Raw genomic sequence first — 24,914 nt, forward strand, 5'->3', positions numbered from 1 at the left:
AAACTTTATTTTGGCTTTTGTGTTCACTTCAGAGGAAGTGCTGGCCAGTGCAGCCATATTGTAATTAGGCTGTATTATTTTGTCTGTCTCTTAAGTGTCTTTGCAGGTTTGCAAATGCAGGACAGCTTAAGAGATATTTTTGATTGCTCCGGGGTCCCCGCACATGGGCGGGACTATTCCTAGATTATGACTATACACAGAGATCCCCTACTACAGAAGTACTATAACTTATATGTTACTTTTATCAAACTAAGTGATTCTCATTCAGTCATCTTTGTATGAAATAAAGCCTGTCTTGTTGGGACCGAGATTTAAGCCTGGACCATGTAGGATACAAGTGGAGCACTGTGGTGGGGGGGACATTAATTCAGTGAACTGCCTTACTAACCAGCATTTGACCGTTATTACTGCACAAGGGCTAAAATGTTGTAATAGTGCAATGCTGTGATTATGATTAATATTATTCTTAGGTATTTCAAATAATGAGGCTACGAAAAAGAACAGGAGCCGGTCCACTTCATGTGTGTGAGTTGAAATCAAGCTCTAAATAGCATTCTTTAATTCACTTGGTCATCAGCCAATACAGACCTACTTCAGTCGACTCCCTGCATTCTTGGAAGTGGTATTAAGGGCACACTCCACAGAGGATCATAGAGTTCTCAAAATAGGTATCCACTTTTTTCAATAAATAGAATAGACATTATGAAAGTTCTGGGATACACACAAAGCCCTTCAGGTTTTGGTGATTGGTTCATTATTTCCTTTCATTTATTTACAGCATGATAGAGGAATCGTAAATTTACATCTGTAATACTGTAATTTCCTCTACTGCAGTCAAACTAAGAGAATACCACTCTCTCAGTTTTGATATAGGAGGGCGTAATTGCATGTGTAGAGCCCTTGATGAAACCAAGATATTGTTTCAAACGTTTTTGCCAAAAGGTTTTCAATGTAGCAGGGGGCAACTGAAAAGGCATAGAATGAAAAGTTTGCCAAACTTGCCCACCTAGTTTCTTGAGATAAAGATATGTATAACATCTCCTTAAGATCTTGATATTTTGTCACGGGCTTATCATCAAGACAAACAATAATTTCAATGCAATAGGTCTCACATTTGCGAGAGTTTGAGCTATTGGGATTGTAAATGATAATGCTTTTTATTTATGTGTTTTGAAAAACTGCAAGTTGTGCATAAACAATGCTTGTAGGTTTTCTAAACACATATAAAAAAAGGCATTGTCATTCATTGTAAATGACAATGCCTTTTATTTATGTGTTTAGAAAACCCGCAAGCGGTGTTCGCGCTCAATAGCTCAAACTCTTGCAAATGCAAGACCTTTGTAGCACTTGTGCTTTAGCTGAAAACATCATAAGCTAAAGCGTGGAGCCGTGATTGCTTCAAAAGTAATGAAATATAATTTTTTCCTATTTTTCACTTTTGAAGTAATCATGGCATCCGCGCTTTATCTTAAGATGTTTAAAGCTAAAGCGAGAGTGCCGCGATTGTAACAAATGTAAGCAAATAGAAAAAATGGTGGCCGCACGCTTTTTTCCCTGTTTGTTACAATGGCTGCACCCACGCTTAGGCTTTGCAAATATTAAGCTAAAGCGTGGGTGTTGAGATTGATTCAATAGTAAAGAAATAGAAAAAAATACACATTTTGTTTTTCTATATCTTTACTTTTACAGCAATTGTGGCATCAGCGTTTTAGCTAAAGATGTTTAAAGCTAAAGCGCAGGTGCCGTCATTGTAAAAAAAAGTAAATACATTTTAAAAAGGCATGCGACCGCGTTAGACGATGGCAAGGAACAAAAGGAAATTGCGGCCGCCATTATAAGTGCTGAGACTTGTCACATTAGTTAAATAAAAAATGATTAAACCGTTGCGGGAAAGCGCGTTAAGCCCTTGAAGAAAATAGTGCTCGGAGGCTGTAATTAAAATATACCATGTAACAACACATGTAACAGGGGGGTGTCCTTATTGGAGGTTCCAAGAAGAGAAAAGGCGGTACTAAGGAGGGACTACTAAGCCTATAGACCAATTCAAAGAAACTATTTACAAAGGACAGGAGACAATTAAAAAGATAGGTGGAAAGTGGGCAGGGCTTCATGCCTTTATCCTGAATGGTATTTTAGAGGACTCATGTGTGCCCCGATATTGGTGCCTTTGTTCAAAAACTGTTTAACTTTATGTTTTGCTTCTCTGGGCATCAACTGACTCCATATGCCTTGGGATGTAAGTTTAGATACTATTGTAATTGAGCAGCATTTTGCTGTTTTTAGGACCTTTCTGGCCTAGCATGAACCGTTGTTCTTTCTATAATACTTAAGACTACCCCAGGTTCTACTGTCGGGCCCCATTATTTTTCCTATACTTAACCTCAATGCAGCATGTCTCAAAGAGACAGCACATCGCTGCCTATGGAAGACCTAAACAATAATGGATAAGTGTAGTCTAAATAATCTAACATCTGTGAAATTGTATCAACACTGTTTCCCTTTGCTAATATCATATTGGTACACTTGTTAGGAAATAAACATATATATATATATATATATATATATATATATATATATATATATATATATATAGAAGAAAATGTATGTACGTCAGAGGACATTTACACACAGAGAAAACATTCATACCTTCTTGATAATGGGCAATGTAAGGGCTGGCCTCTGCACTCTCCATACCTTGGATGTTTGGCGGCTGCAGATCTCCTAATATGACATGGTCACTCCAATCTTCTTCCAAGTGAGTGTCCTTTTTTTCTGTTAAAAATACATCTGATGATGGAGTCTGAACCCCTGATGCAAGACTGCACTGGGAGCTGGACAGGGATGTTTCCCCAAGACCTACAAATCAGAACAGAAAACATATGCACGTTGATTACTGTGATGATCATAGTCACAGTATGTACGCTACTAACATAAGACAAATTGCAATTACTGCATAAGACACACTCTTGATCCCAGTCTGTAAAGATGTCATTCTCTTCCAGAGATTAGGTTCCCATAGATATATAGCTGATTAGTTTTTATGGGCCTCACTCAGAGTTTGGAAGAGCAGGAGCACCTATGTAAATCAGCAGATCTCCACACCAACACACTTGCAGTTTGCAGCACGTTTCCTGCCAGTGAGCCTCTGCTGGGTACTTCATCAGGAGCCTTTGACAGGGGGGGCGTGGCTTGGGCGCCGATGGTGATGGTCGCCTGAGAGCTCGGCTCCGGGACTGAGCCCGTGGTTATCCTGTAATTCGGCGGCTGCGGGGCACCCCAGCCCCCGCATTTTGAGGACCGGCCCAACGGAAACCTGCCGGGGCCCCTGGCGTGATCGGCACGAGCGGTGACCCGGCGACAATCGCAGTCCGGGGTACCACGCAGTGCGACCCAACATGGCGCCCGGACTTCTTTGTCCCCCTGGCCAGATCCATTAGACTGGAGGAACGTTGTTGGCGGCGGTGCATCCCCTGCTCTGCCGGCTCCCGGTGGGGGTCGGAGCTGGACATCGGTCAGAGCGGTCTCTTTTAACGGGGATCGCACTCGAATGAACGGAGGCCCACACCCTAGCGGATCCCACGCGGGGACGGCAGGAGGCCCCGTCGTTGGCCCCACTCCCTACACCGCACTTGGCCACTTTCTCCGGGCCGACCCACTTCCATGGGAGGCGCAACCTTCTGGGGCCGCGAATCGTCCGGTGGAGCGGGTGACATCCACTCCGGGACTCTATCGGCAGTGTGGGCCTGCCCGACCTGGCGACGGCTGCCTCCGCCTCCTCCTCGGTGCCCCCGGACTCCGTGTTGGTGGCGTGAGCCAAGGTTGAGACGATCCAACGGGCCCTGGAGACGGGGATCTCCGGCATTCGACCTGAGGCCTGGCACTCGAGGGAGTCACAGCCGGGGCCTGAACTCGGAGGCGCCTGCTCCGAGACCTGCACGGAGAGCGGCCGGCGACATGGGGAAACCTAGAGGAGCCAAGGGGACTGCCCCGGCTGTCTCGGACTCGGAGACCCGGGACAGGGAGGAACGCGGGGGCCCCGAGGATGCCGGCGGTGCACCACTGCAGCAGCAATTTGACCGAGTCCTAGAGGCAATAGCGACCACGCGCTCGGCCCTCCAGCAGGACATTGCCCAGGTAGCGACGAGCCTGGGTCTCCTTAGAGCGGACCACAACAAACTTTCGGACCGGGTCAAGGAAGTGGAGGGCTCGGTGAAAACCTTGGAGCCGGCACAGCGGACCTTGGCCGCGGATATGAAGGATGCCTTATCCCGGATTACGGTCCTGGAGCAGAGGGCGGGGGACGCGGAAGGCCGTAACAGGAGGAACAACATCCGCGTGGTCGGCCTGCCAGAAAAGATTGAGGATGGCGACATGGTGGCATATCTGGAGGCCTGGCTCCGAGACACGGTGGCCCCGGAGGGTCTATCCTCCTTCTACACCCTGGAGCGGGCCCATCGGGTCCCGGCGAGGCCATCGCAGCAGGGACGTGCCCCACGACCGGTGGTGGCGCGATTATTGCACTTCAGGGACAGAGACTTCATCCTCAATGTAGCCAGACATAATGGGCCATTTAAAGTGGCAAACAGCCAGGTGAACATCTTCCCGGATTACACCTATGAAACTCAACGCAGACGGTTCTCCTTCCTGGCGGTCAAGCGCGAGCTCCGGAGCGAGGGTATCCAATACTCGCTCTTCTATCCTGCGAGGCTCCGCATAATTGTCGATGACAAAACTCAGTTCTTCGATACCCCAGAGGATGTTTGTCACTGGCTCGAACTATATAGAGCGGGGAAAGGTGGATCCGGCTCTTCGCCTCGACAGGTGGCGGAGCCGGAGCAGAGACGGAGATCCAGGAGGATTCGGGGTCGCCGTGGCCGCTCGGGGGGTCCCTCAACTGTAGAGACATCGACGGAGCGGAAGGGAGTACTAGAGGTGCTATCAGCGCTGTCTGGTTCACGGGACGCTACCATTGCGGAGGAAGCGGTCCCTGAGGACGAGGGGGGTCCAACGGACTCCGAGGAATCCGTGCCTGACAGTGACCATACGCCGGTGATCACACCGCAATCGGCGGAGGACCTTCTGGATGGGCAGGGGTAACGGGGTGCGCTTCTTCACTTTGGGTGGGGGCCCGGCGAGGGGGTGGCGGGTGTCGAACAGAGATGCTGACTATCGGGGTAGGGAGGGTGGGGTGCCCTGGATTTGCCCCGAGGGGGTTTATTTGTGACACTGTCTTGGGCTTCGGTTAGTCCTGGTGGCCTGAGCGTCGAGGGCCCACTGCCTCCGCCCGGCCTGCACCTGGCCCTTAAGGCCTTCCTGCGGTGGCGACTGCAAGATTAGTAGGGTATAGTTGTAGAATATGGTTTGGATGGGAACTAGATGGTGCTATTTGGGTCCTGTTCTGGGGAGGGTGGATGGGGAGTTGATTCATATTTGGGTTGCTAAGTTATGGTTGGGGAAAATGGCCGCCATCAGTGCTATGAGGATCGATGTCCTGTTATTGTTGGGATCCGGATGGGGAGACTTTGCGAGAACAATATGGGACAATGGCTGAGATAGCTAATCTGAAATGTGTTACTTGGAACGTACGGGGGCTTCACACTATGTCCAGGCGCCACAAGGTCCATGCTTACTTAGTGCGTAGGGGAATACAAATGGCGCTGCTGCAGGAGACTCATCTGAACAAGGCGGAAGGGGCGGCCTTACAGCGTAGGTGGAGGGGGCAGGTCTTTTGCACTTCATACTCTGCGTATGCCAGAGGGGCGCTGATCTGGGTTAGGGCTGGGGTTCCCTTCCAGGTCACGAACACAGTGATAGATCCAGAGGGGCGTTATGTGGCTATTTCGGGGACTTTGGGAGGGAGAGACCTAAACGTTTGCTGTGTGTATGCTCCTAATGTAGACCAGTCTGCCTTCCTTTCCAGGTTATCGGGCTCGTTGGCCCATTGCCTCTCCGGGCCCCTCCTGCTCGGTGGAGATTTCAACTCAGTAGTGGATGTAGATATGGACCGCTCGCATCCACCCCTCCCCGATTCTCCGGTTCGTCGATTGGCTAGGGATCGTCGGGACTGGCAGACTCACTGGGGTCTAACGGATATTTGGAGGGCGCAACACCCCACAACCAGGGATTACTCCTACTTCTCGAGCCTCCATGAACTGCACGTTCGACTGGACGGATTTCTTGGCTCGCCCGAACTGGTTTCAGCAGCGGTCCGATCTGAATATTTGACCAGGACCATTTCTGACCATAACCCCCTCCTGTTGGACCTTGGCTGGTTTCCCGGGGTACCGGCGGTGCCCACCTGGAAATTACGGCCCGAGATCCTTGAGGACAGTGTCTTCAAGGCGGACCTAGGTGATACGATTTCAGAGCACTTTGCGTCCAACCGTGGCACCGCGAGCTCGAGAGCGCTGGAGTGGGACGCTTTTAAGGTGGTGGTGAGGGGGTACTGCATCTCTAAACAGGTCGGCGTGAGGCGAAGTATCCTCGCCGACCTAGAGGCAGCGGATCGAAAACTCCGCGAGTTGGAGTTACGCCGCCCCGGGCGCCCCGAGCTGCAGGCGCGCACGGCGGAGGCGAAGGAGGCGGTGGCGGCGGAGGTCCAACGGCTTCGCTGTTTTGACTATAAGGCCTATACGGTTCGGTCCATCGCAGAGGGGGATAGGTCGAGCGCGCTGTTGGCATGGCTGGCCAACCCTACGCGGCAGTCCTCACTGACGACGTCCATGCGCAGGGCAGACGGAACCCAGGTGTACACCCAGCCTGCGATTCTGAGCTGCTACCGGCAATATTACGAGCGCTTATACCGCAGTCGCTCGGTCCGAGACCCTGACCTGCTCGATAACTATTTGCGGCCTTTAGAGATCCGAACAATGGAGCGGGACGTGGCGAAAGCCTTGGGGTCCGACATAGAATTGGGAGAGATCCGTAGCGCCATCAAAAAGATGGCGAGAAATAAGACCCCGGGCCTGGACGGTCTTCCTGTGGAGTTCTATGCGGCCTATGCCGATCTCCTAGCCCCTAGATTGTTGGTAGTATACAGGGAGGCGAAGAGGCTTGGGCGTCTCCCAGGCTCGATGTGTGAGGCATTGGTGGTCCCGCTCCTCAAGCCTGGAAGGGATTCCTCCGATCCGGGGTCGTACCGTCCCTTATCGATGCTGACGGTGGATTATAAAATACTGAGCAGCATCCTGGCCTCGAGGCTGCTCGGCCACATGAGCTCCTTGGTACATGAGGACCAGGCTGGCTTTATCCCCCGGCGTAACACGACCATGAACATTCGCCGGTTGTTCCGCTTGCTAGGGGAACCGCTTGTGGACGCCCCGTGCCCGGTTGTCCTCTCAGTGGATTTAGAGAAGGCTATTGATAGCCTGGAATGGGACTACCTTTGTACTGTGTTGCGGAGGTTCGGCCTCGGGGAGGGCTTCATCAGGTGGACCAGGGTTCTGTACGCCTCGGCGTCGGCCAGGGTTCGGGCGGGACCGCTGATTTCCTCACAATATCCGGTGGAACGGGGCACGAGGCAGGGATGCTCGTTATCCCCATTGCTCTTTGCGCTGGCGGTGGAACCTCTTGCGCTGCATCTCCGGTCGGGAGCCTATTACACGGGCCTGTGGACTCCTCCGGGCCCGCATTACATCTCACTGTATGCAGACGACCTGTTGCTCTTCCTAGAAGACCCGCTGGATGCCCTACATGGGGCTGCGACGGCGCTCACGGAGTTTGGGGAGGTCTCGGGCCTCCGAGTGAATTGGACTAAGACCTGTCTTTTCCCGGTCCGCAGGGGCACCCCTACCCCTACTCTGAGTAGGGAGATTAGATGGGAACCCGACTGCTTTAAGTATCTAGGGGTGTATGTCTATCATGAACCTTCTGGCCTCCTGGATGGGAACATTGCCCGGGGCATTCGAGCACTTCGAGGCAGTATGGGCTTTTGGGCCACACTACCGCTCTCGGTGGCTGGGAGGATTGCTTTGCTTAAAATGGTGGCGCTCCCCCGGTTGCTATATTATTTCCGGACACTACCGACCTGGGTCCCACCGACCACGTTTCGACTTTTACGATCCATGATTGTCGGATTCCTTTGGGGGTCGGGCCGCCGGCGGGTGGCCCTCAAGACCCTACTGAGGCCGAAGGAGGAGGGTGGGCTTGCGGTGCCGGACTTCGAAAAGTATTATTTAGCGGCGCAGCTCCAGGCCTTCACCCAGGAGATCGCCCGGGAGTTCCGGGGCCCCGAAGAAAAGAGGGGAACGGGCATGGCCAGGCATGTTCTCTCCTTCATAGCGATGAGACAACGGTTGGCCTTGCAGGACTTGTCAATGGAGGAGCGGACTCTCCGCCTGTGCTGGAACCGAGCTCACGCCCGGGGCCACCTGCGAACACCGTACGCGCCCGAAATACCGCTGGGGATGCTAACGGCTCTGCCCCATGGGGGTGATTGGTCGCGGCTGGCGATCTGGGAGGACGCCGGTTTGCAGCTAATCGGGGATCTATACGAGGACGGGTCGCTCTTGCCCTTTCAGGAGCTCATCGAGCGCTTCGGGATTCCCCGCGGCGACTTTTTGCTGCACTCGGCCCTTGTTCGAGCGATCCAGGCACACTGGAGACGCGGGCAGGAGGAACCTCCTTTATCCCCAGTATGCCAATACGTGATGATGTCTGCGGGCACGGTGAAGGCGGTCACTTGCCTTTACGGCAGACTGATCAATGAGGGGATAGCTCCCCTCACCACTTTGAGAAACCGCTGGGAGGAGGACATTGGCAGGGAGATCCCGGAGACGACCTGGGCCCAGCTAGTGCGGAGGACCTGGAAGGGCACACGCCACGCCCGCTTTCAATTGGTCCACTACTACGTGCTCCATAGAGCCTATTTGACCCCGGTGAAAATCAGGCGATATTTTGGTACGACTTCGGCGGAATGCCCCAGGTGCCCGGCCCAGGAGGCGGACCTCCTCCATATGCTGTGGACCTGCCCGGGATTGTCATCCTATTGGGAGGAAGTGGGGAAGACCCTGGGGAGATCTTTATCGCTTGACGCGGCGGTGGGTCTCCTGCACTGGTTCCCTCATACCCCCAAAAATAAAATTTCTAGCAAGTTCATTGATCTGGGGCTGCTCCTTGCTAAACGGGAGGTGACCAGGAACTGGAAGGCACGAGCTGGTCCGACGGGAAGCCGGTGGCGCAGCGAATTTTTGAAGTGGGCGGCGGGGGAGAGTACGCTCAGATACCAGCTAGCTTGGAGGCAGCGTAATGAGAAGGCACAGGAGGCAGCGCTGGAATGGGAGATGTTAGTGCAGGCCCTTAGGGATTATGGCGCCCCCAGCGACCCTGAGCTTGAGGAAGAGGCTCGCCCTGAGTCCCGATAGACGATTGCACTTTTCAGATCAATTGCTTTCCCTGTGGGTCCTTTTGGAGATCCTGTGGCGGTTGGTGCCGTGCGCTGATGGCGGGGGGGGGGGGGAGGGTTTACTTGGGTTTGGGGTGTATTAAGAGTGGGGTGTTATTTTGGGTTTATGGGTTTGTTTGGAAAAGCAGATGACGGACAGCGGGTTCTCCGGGCCAGCTTCGACATCCTCCTGAGCCCCCATTGAATTTCGCCGCCCGACCCTAGGGTTGTGGGCTGAATGGCTGTGTAAGTAACTTACGGTGGGGGAACGGAGGGTTGCATCTCATTGATCGGGCGTGACATATAATGTTGGCCGATTATGTAACGATTTACTGATTCCTGCAATAAAAATATTTTAAACAAAAAAAAAAATCAGGAGCCTTTGACAGACAGCTCATCTGTCACAGTGCCGTCAGTCAATATACATAAGAAGATATGCCTGTTTTGAATGTGGCTCACCAATAAGGCACACCCAATCCCTGCACTCCCACCTGGGAGGCAAATATACCACTGCACCTTTGAATAATATACACTTTTGAGCATGTCTTACCACCCCTGGCACAGCAAGACTTCAATACAAAACGAACAGCACCTTTTGAAAAGGGGTTTTACAAAATGCAAAGACTATCACTTTTAGAATAAGGCTTGGGGTTTATTACATAATACTCTCTAAACAAAGGCTATCTCAGATACCAAATGCATAAGATTCAAATATATGTAGCAAACTTATAATCTAAAGGAATGAATCAATAACTGAGCAAACTATAATACTGATTAATAAACAAGCAATAACTGATATAAGATAAGATACACTGGAAGTCCTGCAAGAGATCAGAAAGATATATATATATATATATATATATATATATATATATATATATATATATATATATATATATATATATATATATATATATATATACAGTAGAGAATCACTCTAGATGTGAACCTCCCACACTACAACGAAAACACCTCAAACGATCAAAGCCACTGGCCACACATCACAATGGCGATAACCACAAAACTTAATACATCACTTAGCATCTTAGCCCACTTCCAGCCGGGGGAGCCTTCACACAGCTGGGGATCAGAGCTTCAGAAACCAGGGTCACTCCGAGATAGACACGTCTGCCCTCGCTCGGATTCCAAACTCCTGAACTCCCAGTTTCTCAGCCTGAAACCCTCAGCTTTAAACACACTAGAAGATTCGTGAAAGACCTCCCCAGAACTGCCCAAGTTCCAAGGAAGCATCCTCATGGTAGTAAGGAGCTCTCAAGCCTCTTCCTCCATTCGCACTTCTTCCAGCCTCTGTCTTGACGAAGCTCTCACAAGGCCTTCCACAGTACACTAAACAAAAACAATCGCTCAGGAAAACAGCAAGACCTTGAATGTGAATAACTCAAACAACTTGCAAGCACTGCTGTGCACGTAGCAGCAAGGCAGAGTCAGACATGAGGCCCTGTCAAAGGCAATAGTCAGCACCTATAATTCCCATCCACACAACTTACAAGCACCACTGTGCACACAGAAAAGTTTGAAGCAAGGTAAAGTCAGAAAGCAGGATGACATGAGGCCATGTCAAAGAAAGACAGCAAGATTACAGGACAGAAGAGAAGCAGATATATGCAGGACCATCCTACATTAAGGCTAAGGTAATATAACACACTAAAATCAGTTAAAATGGTGGCAGTCGGAAGTCATCATAGGGTGCCAGACTATAAAAGTGACTCTTTCACTACACGGCCCGATTCAGGTCAGTCTTTATGACATACGGTCAAGGACTGGACACTGTGAAGTGCTTTACAATTTCCTTCATGATTTCCTAGCCTTCTGCTCGCCCCAAAAACCAAAAACAACTTCTCTTTGCTTAAGCACTGTGTGGGGATCCAAATAGAATTGGGCATATCCATTCTAGTTCCACAATGCCAGAGACAGAAGTCATGCTGGAGTCCATTATGAGGGAAACTCTCCTCAATCAAATCCTCTTTTACTGAGGTACAAGGCAGTACAGAAAAAACAAATTGAGAAATAAAGACCATACGCGTGGACATCACTTCCTTCCAGTTCAGACTTGACTCTACTGAATGCTGACTTGCAGCAGCAGAGAACAAGCTGGACCAGTTTGCCGGAATGCCAGACCTGGGCCAGAAAACGTCAAGGAGCCTGGAAAACCAAAGTCAGCAGAGCAACATTTCGATTTTGTAGTGCTGGAATCTGAGGAATAGAATGATAAGATGGCATTCTTTAGGTCCTTTCTCCCAGAAATCTACTAGCACTGCAGATTTTTCTCAGGAAACAAACATAAAAGAAAATATGTTTCCCACTCTCTACCTGCAGTTCCTTAACATAACATCCGTTAACAGGGATCCAAACCCCAGAACTCTGAGGCTTTCTTACTGTAGGATCACATGTAGACTGCAACCTTTGATTATCTGAAAAGATGAGTCAGGCGAGGACTTTCGTGTGACAGTTAAGTCTTAATCTAGTCAACACTACCACAGGTTTTCAGCGCTTTTTGACAACGGCACTTCTTGGCCACATTAACTATGTTTTGCAAAATGGAAGAACTAGCATTGAGCAATGCCTTGAGGATCATTTGAAATATGGGATTCTATAATTGCTCCTCATGTCTGTTTGTATGACAGAAGTGTTGCCAGTGCTTGAAAGAATCCTTACAGCATTATACATTTCTCATATTCCACTCCTCTGCCGTCTTTCCACATGGGCCAGAAGTGTTCATGTGCACCTTAGGCCTAGTAAATGCCTCTTCATTCTGTGTACCATGGGAAGGTGTAGTGAACGCCCCATTCCACTGCTTAGAGTGAGTTAGCACTACTCTCTTATCCCTTCTTCTGTGACCCGCCATTTAGTGAAATAGTGTCCTATATTCATTTGGTTGATTCACTAGCCCATTTACCCGAGACTATGTTTTATACACCAGTATATTATCAATATGCCTCCACACTCTTCTCACAGCCAACATGCAGCCTGGACTACTTGATGACAAATTAGTTTCTCCTTGCACTGTCCTCTGTCCTCTTATATTGTGTACAATAACAAACCTTCTCGAAGTTGGACAACACAGTTGGCAGGTTTTGAAGGATGGAGGAGTCTGATGTTTGGAAGATGTTGAAGCAAATTAACCACATCTACACAACCCAAACTTCTGCTCAGCACCTCCAGATCAGTTCCATGTTTGGTCTTCACAACCTCCTTTAACTTTCGAAGCTTCAGCCCAGTGGCAAAGGTACTTAAAGTGTTGGCAAGTAACTCTGATGCCTCCTCGATCCCTGCAAAAGAAGAATTAGGCTTTAAGAGAGGATGAGCCTTTAATGTCCCATTGCAAGCCCCTGCTCCTTTAATAAGACACCATATACAGACTGCGCTATAGATAAACCCCTTCAGATGGCACAGGATGAGCAACTTGGGGGAAGGTGGTGCCATAATGAGCTAGTAGCCCCAGGGCAACAAAGCTGATTGACTTTTATATAGTTTAAAGGTACAGAAAAGGAGCACCAAATCTCTGGGACATCCGTACTATTGCATGACATATACCACATATTATCAAATAATAGCCTTCATTTTAATGACCAATTTGTTCCCTTGGTAAGTTAAGTACTATAAAATACATGTTACTATTATCAAACTCAGTGATTCTCATTCAGTCAACTTTCCATCAAATAAAGCCTGTCTTGTTAGGACCAAGATGTTTGGTTTTTTAAAAACTTTATTTACCAGTTTCAGAATGAAAACAATAGCTCCAGCTTCCAGCTCCAGTTCCATGACAGTTAATAAAAGACAATGCGTGTTACATTGGTCGTATAATGCATGACATTCAGTACCACAGAAAGATTGATAGTCTGTTCAAAGTTACATTTGCACATTATGCAAACTCGCTCACCACACCTCCAGTACCCATACCTGCGATTCAAGCAAAACACAATGTGGGAAACAATCCTATTGTTAAAATGAAAAGAGCATGAGCCTGTGTCAATTGCGTCGGAGGAATTGGATCAACCAATACCTGCAGGCACCAGGCCGGCTTCAAGCCGTGTGTCAGGTTGAGATTGTGATGTCGCCGCGTATTGTTTAAGAGGGCCCCAAATGTCACGTGGGCGGGATGTGCTAGGCATAGTGGAGGCATATAAGTCATAATTTAGGTTACAAAATGTCAAACTGTTTAGCCAGTCTTTGCTCGTCGGTGTGACCTTCCACCCCCATTTCAACAATATTTCCCTTTTTGCTAGGAGTAGCCCCAAGGCGGTGAATTTCCGGACTGGCTTTGAGATATTGTTCACATACCCTAATAGGGCCACTTCTGGTGTGGGGTTGAGGGATAAGCCTGTCATCATCCCGAGTATATGGAATATGTCGGTCCAATATGCGCCGATTTTACTGCAGGTCCAAGTGAGGTGTGCAAAATCGGCATGTGGGGATTTACATTTTAGGCAGCAGTGGGATCTGTCAGGGTCTAGTTTGTGGGACATCGCAGGTGTGATGTAAATTCTGCACAGGAATTTGAAGTGGATAAGTTTGTGGCGGCTATTCAGGGATTCCGCCTTGGTTTGCAGACAGCACGCAGCCCATTGGTCCTCAGTAATTGGGTGACCCAGATCCGCCTCCCACGCGGCCCGCACCTCAGCATCTTGGACCGGTATTAGCTCCATACAGGATCTATATAGTTTGGAAATCAAGTGGTCCCCAGGGTCGCCGTCTATAACTATGGGACAAGGGAGTGAACGGGTCGGTTTCGACGGGGAAACCAGGGACCTTGGCCCTGACTGTGGCACGAAGTCAGGCAAGTACAAACTTATCCATAAACGACACCTCGGTAAACTCAGATCCGTCAGAGACATAAAAAACGTGGCAATCAATGAAAAGGTCCCCAATAGTAGCCATGTCGATCCTCTCTCCAGTGATGGGTATCCACTGTTGATTCGGGATCGGTAGACTCAAAGAATATAGTGGCGGTGATCTCAATATCCGAACCAGTTCGAGCCAAGCCCAGCTGGTAGAGGAGACCGTCTGGATATCAAGAGGGTCGTGAGGGTAACCCAGAGGTAACACTGTGCGTAATGTGTCTGACTAGGGTGTAAGTGGGGGTTTCTGGCGTCAGGGTGAAACCAGGCGTGAGCGTAGCTGCACTGAGCGACCAAATAATATATCTGAAAATTGTAAATGTAAATTGATACTTGTATAGCGCACTACTCACCCGCAAGGGTCTCAAGGCGCTTGTACGAATACCGCTGTGGAACCCATCCTGGCTTTCCCTGTGAGGCGTCCACTCCTGGGCACCCCCAAGGTGGAGGCCAGGCATCCTTAGCGTTGTGGGGGCCGTTGTGGAGATTAAGCAAGCTATTGCCCAGAGTTGCAGAGTGGGACTCCATGATTGGAATGGCACCGAGGCGAGAATTATCAGGTCCGTGGAATTTTTTAGCCCAAGACCTGCCGAGGCGGGCAATTGAACCCTGGTCCCGGGCTAGACCTCTGCATCAGGGTCTGCCGCTCTAATCATTGAGCCACACTTCTCCAAAATTAGGGACTCCAAAACCATCCTTGTGGTCATGATCCCCCAGCGGACTCTGGGGCGTTTGCCCCCCCCCAAGTCAGCCGAATAAGGTGGGTGATTATGGACTTAAAAAAACGATTCGGTAATGGAATAGGAATAATATTGAACAAATACAGGTTGTTAGGACCGAGATTTAAACCTGTACAATGTAGGATACAAGTGGAGGACTGTGGTGGACACAGTAATACAGTGAACTGTCTTACTAGCTAGCATTAGCAGCTTATTCCGGCACAAGGGCAAAAATGTTTTAAAAATGCAATGCTGTAATTGTTAGTCACCCTTATGCATCAAGCCAAAATCCAGTCGGTAAAATACCGATTCGTTAATAGCTCCCGGTATTGCGTGAAAAATACCCAATCCCAATGCATCAACCCAAAACCCGAGCAAATAACGATTCGCTAAATAAATAACCTCGAACATACCGAATCGCTAATACCCAAAATGCTAATTTACCGATTCGCTATATACCGAATTAGCAATTACCGAAATCAGTATTAGCTCCCGGAAATTGCCAATAGCAAATAACGAATCGCACCCCAATGCAACAAAACTCGCTAATAACGAAAATCCCAAAAATCGCTATTTTGCCAGAGCTAAATAAGGGGAATCAAAACCTGGAGATAAAGTTACAAAAAAAAAAAAAAAGATGAGGATAAATTCTTCCTACATGTGCAAATGATTGAGGCAATCACTAAACCCTTAAATGTGGCCCAGGAGACCCTGTTGGCTCCCACAAAATGGCTGCCCTCTACGTGCTTGCAAGGAGGATGCGGATCAATGCAGCAGGACAGCGCAGGAGAAGGGTCCAGGAGCGAGTGTTCAGACTGCGCATAACCTTGCTCGGCCAGAATGAGGACGAGGTGTACCAGAAGTATCGCCTCAATCGCGCTATGATCATGCGCCTGATTGCAGACCTGGAACCATTACTGCAGCACCAGACACACAGGACAAATGCTATCCCTGCGCACGTTCAGGTCCTATGCAGCCTGCACCTACTGGCCTCAGGGAGTTTCCAGGGGGTAATTGCGGTGGCCGGAGGTGTTTCGCAAAGCGCACTGTCACGCTTCTTCAAGAAATTCCTAGATGCCATGCTGACAATGCTCCACACACACATCAGCTTCCCCACAACCCCACAGCAGTTGGACCGCACCAAACAGGCATTCTACCAGGTGGCCCAATTTCCACATGTGATTGGATGCATCGACTGCACGCATATCCCCATATGTCCTCCGTCAGCAAATGAGTACCTATTCCGGAACCGCAAGTCATACCACTCGATCAACGTGCAGGTTGTGTGCGATGCCAACAACATCATAACGGACCTAGTGGCACAATTCCCAGGGAGCACACACGACTCATACATCTTCCGCAACAGTGGAATGCACAGGCGACTAATCAATGGAGAATTCGGAGAGGGACTCCTGTTAGGTACGTAGAAATACGCTTCCCCACACCAACACCACACATGTATGTACATCACCAATGCTAAGTCTATGCTTCTATCTTCTAGGTGACAGTGCTTACGCCCTGCGGGAATACATACTCACCCCATACCTAAATCCAGCAACCCCGCAGGAACATCGCTACAACGCTGCACACATCAGCACGAGGAATGTGATAGAGCGGACTTTTCGGATTCTCAAGAGCCGCTTCCGTATCCTCCACAAGACTGGCGGCGCCATGCTATACCAACCAGACACATGCTGTCGAATAATTGCTGTATGTGCAATGCTGCACAACATTGCCACCAGAAGGGGGATACCCATGGAGGTGGACAGGGATGACGACCACCAGGCTGACCAACCACCCGCCCAACGACGACAGGCACACATCCCAAAAACAGCAGAGGGCCATAGGAGGCGGACATACATAATGCAAAATCATTTTTGACCCTGGGTAAAATGAGACATTACAAGTTGGTGTTGGGTGCAACTGTTTAATGCACAGTAGCACTGAGGATTGTGCAACAGAACTAGCATTGTGAATCATGCTCCGATTGCATACATGTAAATAAAAGGTGCCTTAAAGTCAGGCCTGTGCAAACACAATAATTGGATGGCCATGGTTGCTCCACCATGGACCTGCAGCATGTCCAAATTTCTAGTGGCGCTTGCCACGTACACCAAGCCTCCGCTCAGGTGCATCCAAAGCCTCACCACGGCCTGTCCCCGTGGAGGCACGCGAACTGCGGCGCCTGGTGCTGGCCTCTGCCAGTGACACGCTGCTGACACTGGAGGCAGCCTCACTGGTGTCATCCCCTCCCAATGCTGCAGCACTGCATGTGCTGCTCTGAAGTTGTTCCACAGCAGTGGTGATGTGTCCCAGTGACTTGGCCACATCACCGCAGAAGTGCCCAAGGTCCACCTGCAGGGAGACTGTGCGGCGTGCCAACACAGCGGTGCAGTTGCTGTGCCGTTGTATGGCCTTGGTAGCGGCGGCGGAACGCAACATTAGCTGCCGGTTACTCCTCCTCTGGGACTCATGGCCCTCCCTGATGGCACGGGTGAGCTCACGTACCTCCTCCCTGAGCTGAGCATTGCCATCAGCAACCGCAGTGGTCTGGTCCCTGACCGCCGTGCCCATGTCCCTGACCGCGGAGCCCATGTCGGTGACTGCTGCAGTCATGGCGCGCATCTCCCTCGCTAGGCGCACGATATTGCAGCTGATGCTAGCCACATGTCTTCCCTGCAGGTTCTGTGTACGCAGCATCCTCTCCTCGATTGCAGAGGTTGTTGGGACATCCTGGTCTGCTGAGGAGACGGAACTGCGACGGGCCCTGTGACGCCGTGCGTGTCTTGAGCCTCCAGGTGGTGCAGCAGGTGGTGTGGATGTGCGCTGCGTGGGTGCCAATTGCGGGGGGGGGGGGGGGTTGCCATCTCCTGCAAGGGCGCAACTTGGTGCCTGTGCCTCTGCGGTATTGTGGCTGTGCTAGCTGCAGGCTGTTTTGCTGGTGCCGTTGCTTGTGGCGCAGGTGCTGGTGCCTTGGCTTGTGGCACTGGTGCTGGTGCCGTTGATTGTGGCGCTGGTGGAGGTGGTGCTGGTGGGGTGGCAGGTGTTGGCGGTGCGTGCGCATCCTGCGCTGTCTCCTGGTCTGACTCCACGGGTGTCTCAGAAATGATCAGCTGGTCGCTGTCGTCAGAGTCCCCAGGTGATGCATCTGTGTGTGAAACAGTGCATGATTAGTGGGATGATTACACCTACATAGTGTTGTACCCATTAATGTCCCTCTGTGGTCCAACAAATGAACAGTCTACAGCCATGTACAAAATATGTGGTGTATGCTCATAGGATTTACGCCTGTACATGCACTCTGGGCTGACTAGACTACAACTCCCAAGATGCAGTAGTGTCATGTGTGGAGCAGTCTGTGCCAGAGCTGCAGACACAGTGAGATTGGGCTGGGGGCATGGGTATGGATTTACGCTATGCTGGGTGTGGCACAGGCATGCATCTTACCTTGGGCACTTGTGGCTGCGCCGGACGTGTCCATCTGGGTCACCCCCACGACGGCTTCCTGCTCTATCGTCCCTTCCACAAGGTCCTCCAGGGCTGTGTTGGATGGTGCAGTGGATGTTCCGCCTCCAGTCCTTCTTGCCTCCCGGAGCCTCTCAGCAATCCTCTCTTTGGCGCGCTTCCGCAGGTCATACCACCGTTTTTTAAGGTCGTCGATGCTGCGGGTAGTGACGCCAACCGCATTGACCCTCTCACGGATGCGCTGCCAGATGCGCCGCTTCTCTGTGTCAGGCACCTTGAGGGACAGCTTGCTAAAGAGGCGGTCGTGTTTGCTGGACACTCCCTCGATGAGGTACTCCAGCTCCCTGTCCGAAAACTTCTTCTTGCGCTTGCGTGCAGATTCTGCGCTGGATGGCACTTCCTGCGACATGATGGATGTCTGATGTGAATGGCAGAATCTGTGTGGCCTCACTCTGCACAGCCTGTCCTTCTTTCCAGCTCCTGTCTGCTCCTCTGTCGAGGCTATGTGGGTGGGGCAGCAGTATTTCCTGGTTGGTGATGTCATCAGCCCGTTCCCGGAGCGACGCGGCAATTTGCGATTTCGCTATTACCGATTCGGTAATAGCTAACTCGGTATTACCGAACTCGCTATTAGCCAAATCGGTATTACCGAACTCGCTATTTGCTAGTGAGGCCGTTTGCGTGCCCCGCTATTAAGGAATCGGTAAATTTAGCGATTTTTAAGGAATCGCTAAATTTCACCGAATCTGTTGATGCATGCCAATTACCGATTCCTTAATGGCGATTCCTTATTTTTCGCTATTAAGGAATCGGTATTAGTTTGGTTGATGCATATGCCCCATTATTCTTAGGTAATTCAAATAATGTGGCTAAGATAAAGAACAGGAGCATATACAGTTCATTGGTGTGAGTTCTAAACAAGGTTTAAACAGCATCCTTTAATTTGCTAGGTCATCAGCTGATACAGGCCATCTTCAGTAGACTTCCTGCATTCTTGGAAGTGGTAAGAAGTGCACACTACATTGCAGATCATAGAGTTCCTGATATTGGCATATGCAAGTCAGTATTCAGTCGAGATATTGCTTCTGGAGCCAGCTACTGTATTGTCACTATGATTGAACAAAACAGGGAATAACATGAGCCCGAAGACATAAAGAGGTTTCTGGACTCCCTGGACACTACTGGAATGGAAACAGCTAACACTCCTCGGGGCAATGCCGACAATTACTCGCTGACTCCTGCTGAACTGAGGATTACCCAACTAGTGAGAGGGAACGCTTGGAATCAGCCATAAGGCGCAAGGTATACAAAGAATACGGTTTGGAAGATGAAACCAGCAATGAAAGAGACAAGAGAGAAGTCTTGGTCACTACTTAAATCATAGTCTCCCTTCATTCATTTCAAGCTTTATTCGATTTTAAAATAAAATCATAAAAGCACATAATCCAAACATTTTTTTGAATAAAACAGAGTCAACAACATGAGCTTATTCAATCATAAAATCAAGATAAAATATCATTAAAAAGATTCGGAACATAATAATTCGGAACAAATTGGGAACATGAGGATTACATAGATTTTCTAAATTTAATTACTAATTTTAAGAAACTTGAAACTGCGCGAATAAGGGAATCATCTTCTAATAGCAATAATTTCATGTATGCTAATTTACAGGTACGAATCCCCCAGGCCCTAAGAACAGGTAACAAAAGAGCTCTACGCGGGACTTTGTAAAATACACAAAAAAAGACACAATGTATGTCCGATTGTCTGGAAATATCATCACATGGGCACAAAGGGATTTCAGTGGACCAGTCATTACAAAGGGGGAAAGTGACTAAGTGAAAAAACATGCCTAATCTGAGGCGGGTCAGCAGTGTACGTGCATATGGGCTTAATTCTGAGCTAAGATAATATTGGAGACCCTCACACTGAGTAATTTCCTGAAACCGAAGTACAGTAGGTTTCATTTTCTCCTTGTCCCATCTTTCCATTACCAGGTAATCAAGAGCCAACTTTTTCAAGGCGGCTCTCGATAGCCCATCCAAACTGAGCGGGTTATCAAAGAATTCTGGATGTCCTATCCTTACACAAAGATTTTTCACGTAGGAGAGCCACCTAATATTGGCAATTCCATTCATTGTGAGACAGTCGGTGATTACTTCCCTATTTAAGGTTGTCTCTTCTGTCACCCAGACCTTGTGCCACAATAAAAGAGGGGAGATGTTAACAATGTCACTAATGTAGGGAAGGCCTACTTCTATATGGGTCATGTAAGTAGATGAAAATTTAGAGACTCCTAGCAAATGGCAGATAAACTGATTCTCACAGCTTTGTAACGTCTGCACATTTTCTATCCCCCAGAGCCCTGCCCCATAGGTGGCTGAGGAAACCACTTTGGCCTTATAGATTTGTATTAGTTCCCTAGCAGGCTTCCCCCCAATTTTTGCAAATAAATTGTTCAGGGCTCCCGCGGAACGTAAAAAGGCTAATTTCCTTGTTGCTATTGCCGGCTTCCGGCTTCCAGCTCCCCCTCCTATCAAAAATCACACCTAAATAACAGAATTTCTCAGTGGTTTCAATTTTTTGGGCGTCCAAGTAAATAGGACAAGGTGCACTTCTAAGGCCCCTGCCGCAGACCATGTTATAAGTTTTAGAAGTATTCACCTTTAATTCCCTATCTCTCATAAAGGAGGAAAATTGGACCACCGCCCGCTGTAGACCTATCCTAGTACGTGACATTATTGCCGCGTCGTCAGCATAGAGTAATAGGGTCACTGAGGTACCCTTTATAGCGGGGTAGTCATATTGAAATTTACTTAGATGTTCTCCAATAGAGTTAATGATGTACAACAGGGGAGCCAATATGCACCCCTGTCTGACCCCCCGCGAGATAGAGAATTTGTCTGAGCATTCCCCCAGACGTCCGAATCTGACCCTTGCCCCTGCGTCCCTGTAAAGTTCACGAATAAACGTGATGATTTGGGCGTCAAGGCCCAAGAAAGAAAGTGTGTTCCAGAGGAGTTCATGATTCACACAATCGAACGCTGAGCTTAGGTCAATGAAGGAAATATATAACTTTTCGCACTTCGCTTGAGTGTACTTTGCAATAATTAAGGCCAGGTTCAAGCACTGCTCGACCGTTCCCTTGCCCGTCCTAAAGCCATATTGTAAGTTAGAGATGGCCTGGTTTTCGGCCTCCCAGCTCTGGATCCGATTTAGGATGATCCTACCGGCCACCTTCATCAGTGCATCCAGAAGAGAGATTGGCCTATAACAATTTGGGTCGTTTCTGTCACCCTTCTTAAAAATTGGCACGACAGTAGCGTCAGGCCAAGATGCCACAAATCCCTGTTGATTAGACTTGTTTAAAACATTGGTAAGTAAGGGTGCCCATAGATCCAACTCTGCCTTATAGACGTTGATTGGGACACCGTCGGGACCCGGAGCCTTACCGGATGGGCTGTCCTTAATAGCTTTAATGACCTCTTGGAGACTGAAAGTAATATTCAGCGGAAAAGCATTTCGCTCGCCTGATCCGCCGAGGTCCGTCGAACTGACAGTTAGCGAAGGAGCACAGTGCCCTACAGTCGGATTATTATATAATTGCTTAAAATGGTTCACCCAGGTATCCCCTGGGATAGCCACGTCTAAGATGTCTTCCGCTCTGCTTTGCAGGTATGGGGCATTAACCACTTTCCAAAATAGTGCACTATCGCGTTGTTGCGAGGCCTCACGTAAGGTCGCCCACGCCTCCCGCTTAAGGGTGGCTTTTCTCGTTTTAATGGTCAGTTTGTAAGCTCCTCTGGCTTGACGGATCATGTCTTGGTTTTTTGGTTTGGTATGTAGGGCCTTTTTGAGAGAAGTCAAAGCTTTGGTGCATTTATTGTCAAACCAACCCTGTGGGCGCTTAGCTGTTTGCCTATGTTCTCTAAATAAAAGATCTTTTACTGACCGTTGCATATTAGAAAAGGCAGCCACGACTTTATCAGGCTCCATGGCAGCTGTTAGACATACGTGAATATCCTCGAGAGACATCGAAACCAAGCTCTTTAAGAAGCCAGCTGGCTCAACTTTATCCCATTTGATAACATACCCATTTATAGCACCCAGATTAACCTTGGGAGCATAATTAGGGTTCTTCTTGAATTGACTGCATTCTCCCATTGTTTTTACTGAGAATGATATGGGGTAATGATCTCCGAAGAGAGCTTTTCCAGTCTCCCAGAGGATTGTGCAACCAGCATGGGCCGGGGACATTAAGGTGAAATCTATGGTGGAGTTACACCCTCGTCCGTTAAAAGTTGGTTGAAACGGAACGATCGGGCTGCACAGTTCGTTTACAAAGGACAAATTCAAATAGAACATCATATTATTTAAGGAGTTGCCTAATTTTGAGTGGGTGAAATGGGTAGGGCAGTCTTCCCCATAATCTGCTAGGCCGCACAAGCCAGTTGCAGAAAGGGGACAGACAATACAATTAAAGTCCCCTACCCAGATTAGCACCTTCTCACCTGCAAGATTATCTATTAGAGATGTTATGCTATTGAGAAGATTATAAAGAACATGCTCTGTATGGATAGATGGTACGTTATTATAAAATTAATTAGAATTACATTGACAGAGCGAGGCCCTTTAAAGACCAAGACCTGATAAAACTCTGCGTTAAGACACTTGATGGCCCTAAGTTCCGCCGTTGTAGCCACATAAGTACAAAGGCCTCCTTTATTCCTACCCTGCTTACTAATAAGTGCGGGCGAATGAAAGGTTTGGAATCCTATAATATGGATTTCCTCGGTCGTCCAGGTTTCCTGCAAACAGGCTATAGTGTGTTTATTAATAACATCCAGCCATGCTTGCTGGTGGACCTTTTTGCTCAAACCTGCCACATTCCACGTAATCAGGCTGTAGGATGAAAAACTCGGCCTGACTTCCGTGATTGCTACACTAGATCTTATACTAAAGCTGATGTCGCTGGGTAAATGTTGTGTCGTTAATAGCTGAGGAGTCACGGTGGAGGAAGAAAGCCTACATTCCCTGTTAGTTGTGTTTGCACCGTCAAACTCCTGTATCCTTATTACCTCAATCCCCTCTGTTTCGCCAAATATAACTGGGTTATTTAAGTCAGGTGTATTAACATTACCCATAGTAGACTTTGAGTTAAAGGGGTCAATCAATGTTAGTGGTCAATCGACCATTTCTAAGCCACTGAATCGGTTATATGTGGGAATACCGGACCAGGGAGCCCAGCGAGTGCGCTCATGATTAACCGCCCTCAACGTATGTGTCACACCCCAGCTGTCCCAGTCTCTACCCAGGTGTCGATGCCCCACTATTTGCCAGGGATTGTCATGTTGGGGATGACAGGGACCCATTGTCTGCCTGTGGCTGTCATAGTCGAAATAGTGGGGACCCATCAATTGCCAAGATGGCTCTTGGATGTTTGAGGACCTTGGAGGATAAAAGAAGGAAAGCCGTTTAATGCTTATTCCTCCACTTTCACATGAATTTTCCCATGCGCAGATATGGTCGGCTGCTCTAGGATCATCAAAGGTTACCACGATGCAGTCGCCTGGCTGTGATTTCCTGCCATGGCCCACCCAGGTAGTTCTACGTACCATAAGGATCCTGTAGGACCTTGTCGGTGGAACAGGGCGATTAGTATTGAGCCAGAATTGCACTTTGTTCTTAAGGGACCCTGTGGATTCTGAATTATAATCCAAGAGTTCAGAGACACCCGTCATTACCGCCACAAGGGGGTAGGCTTCCGGGGGCAAGTCAACAGGAAGTCTAGCCTGTTGATCTACCCTCATACCACCTGTGTCAGAAACTGGGGGTGCTGTTTTTGAAGCTGGCAGTGGCCGGGACAAGTTTTTTGAGGCTTGAGCATTTTGTACCATTGTTTTTTGAGGCAAAGTACTTGCCACTGTTGAGGTGGCGATATTTTTAGGGGCGGGTTTTGCTGAACTATTAATTTTTGAGTTAGTGGATGGAATTAATTTTTGTAATGGGGCAGTAGGAATAGATATACGGTTTTGTGGGAGTGCTGATTTGGCTGGGTTCTGAATCTGTTTTTTTACTCGTGGAATTTGTGTCTCTGATACCTGCTTAGTCTTGTACAGATTTAAAAGATTGGTCAATTTATTTTCTATATTTGTTAACCTACGTTCTATTGGGGTGAGTAGAGTTTTCAGTAGATCCACTATACTGTTTGATGACATCTGTAAGTTATCAGACCGGAGTGGTTCTCCACCGCTAGGGACATCAGTCAATGAGGCCACAAAAATGGGGTCGGAACTATCGTGTGCTGGGCGATGTACTATCGCGGAGTGAACTACTTGTACCTTTCTCGGGTGTAAGTACTCAGTTGAACTAGGCCTAGAAACTGATTTATTAAAAGCTAGAGTATTGGGAACTAGAGAAGGCTGATTTATGTCCAACTTCTTTTTCCTCACGGCGCCCTCCCTCCTCCCTCTATCTCTTCTTGTT

The 24,914-nt window shown here is 48.8% G+C and overlaps 1 protein-coding gene across 9 annotated transcripts in view; it reads right to left on the reverse strand.

Moving 5' to 3' along the window:
• The window catches only part of LOC146809646 (uncharacterized), a 275,512-nt gene that overhangs the window by 206,585 nt on the left and 44,013 nt on the right, over nt 1–24,914 (reverse strand). For 5 of the 9 annotated variants that reach the window (XM_085616501.1, XM_085616500.1, XM_085616497.1 and 2 more), the window contains exons 4-5: nt 12,445–12,672; nt 2,647–2,856 (exon numbers count right to left, since the gene is read on the reverse strand). In XM_085616501.1, the coding sequence (XP_085472627.1) occupies nt 2,647–2,856; nt 12,445–12,672 (438 nt within the window). The remainder of the gene's footprint in view (nt 1–2,646; nt 2,857–12,444; nt 12,673–24,914) is intronic. The other 4 variants (XM_085616503.1, XM_085616502.1, XM_085616499.1 and 1 more) reach the window with 1 other exon arrangement.

The sequence above is a fragment of the Triturus cristatus genome, chromosome 7 (genome assembly GCF_964204655.1).
Source record: "Triturus cristatus chromosome 7, aTriCri1.1, whole genome shotgun sequence".
Classification (NCBI taxonomy): Eukaryota; Metazoa; Chordata; class Amphibia; order Caudata; family Salamandridae; genus Triturus; species Triturus cristatus.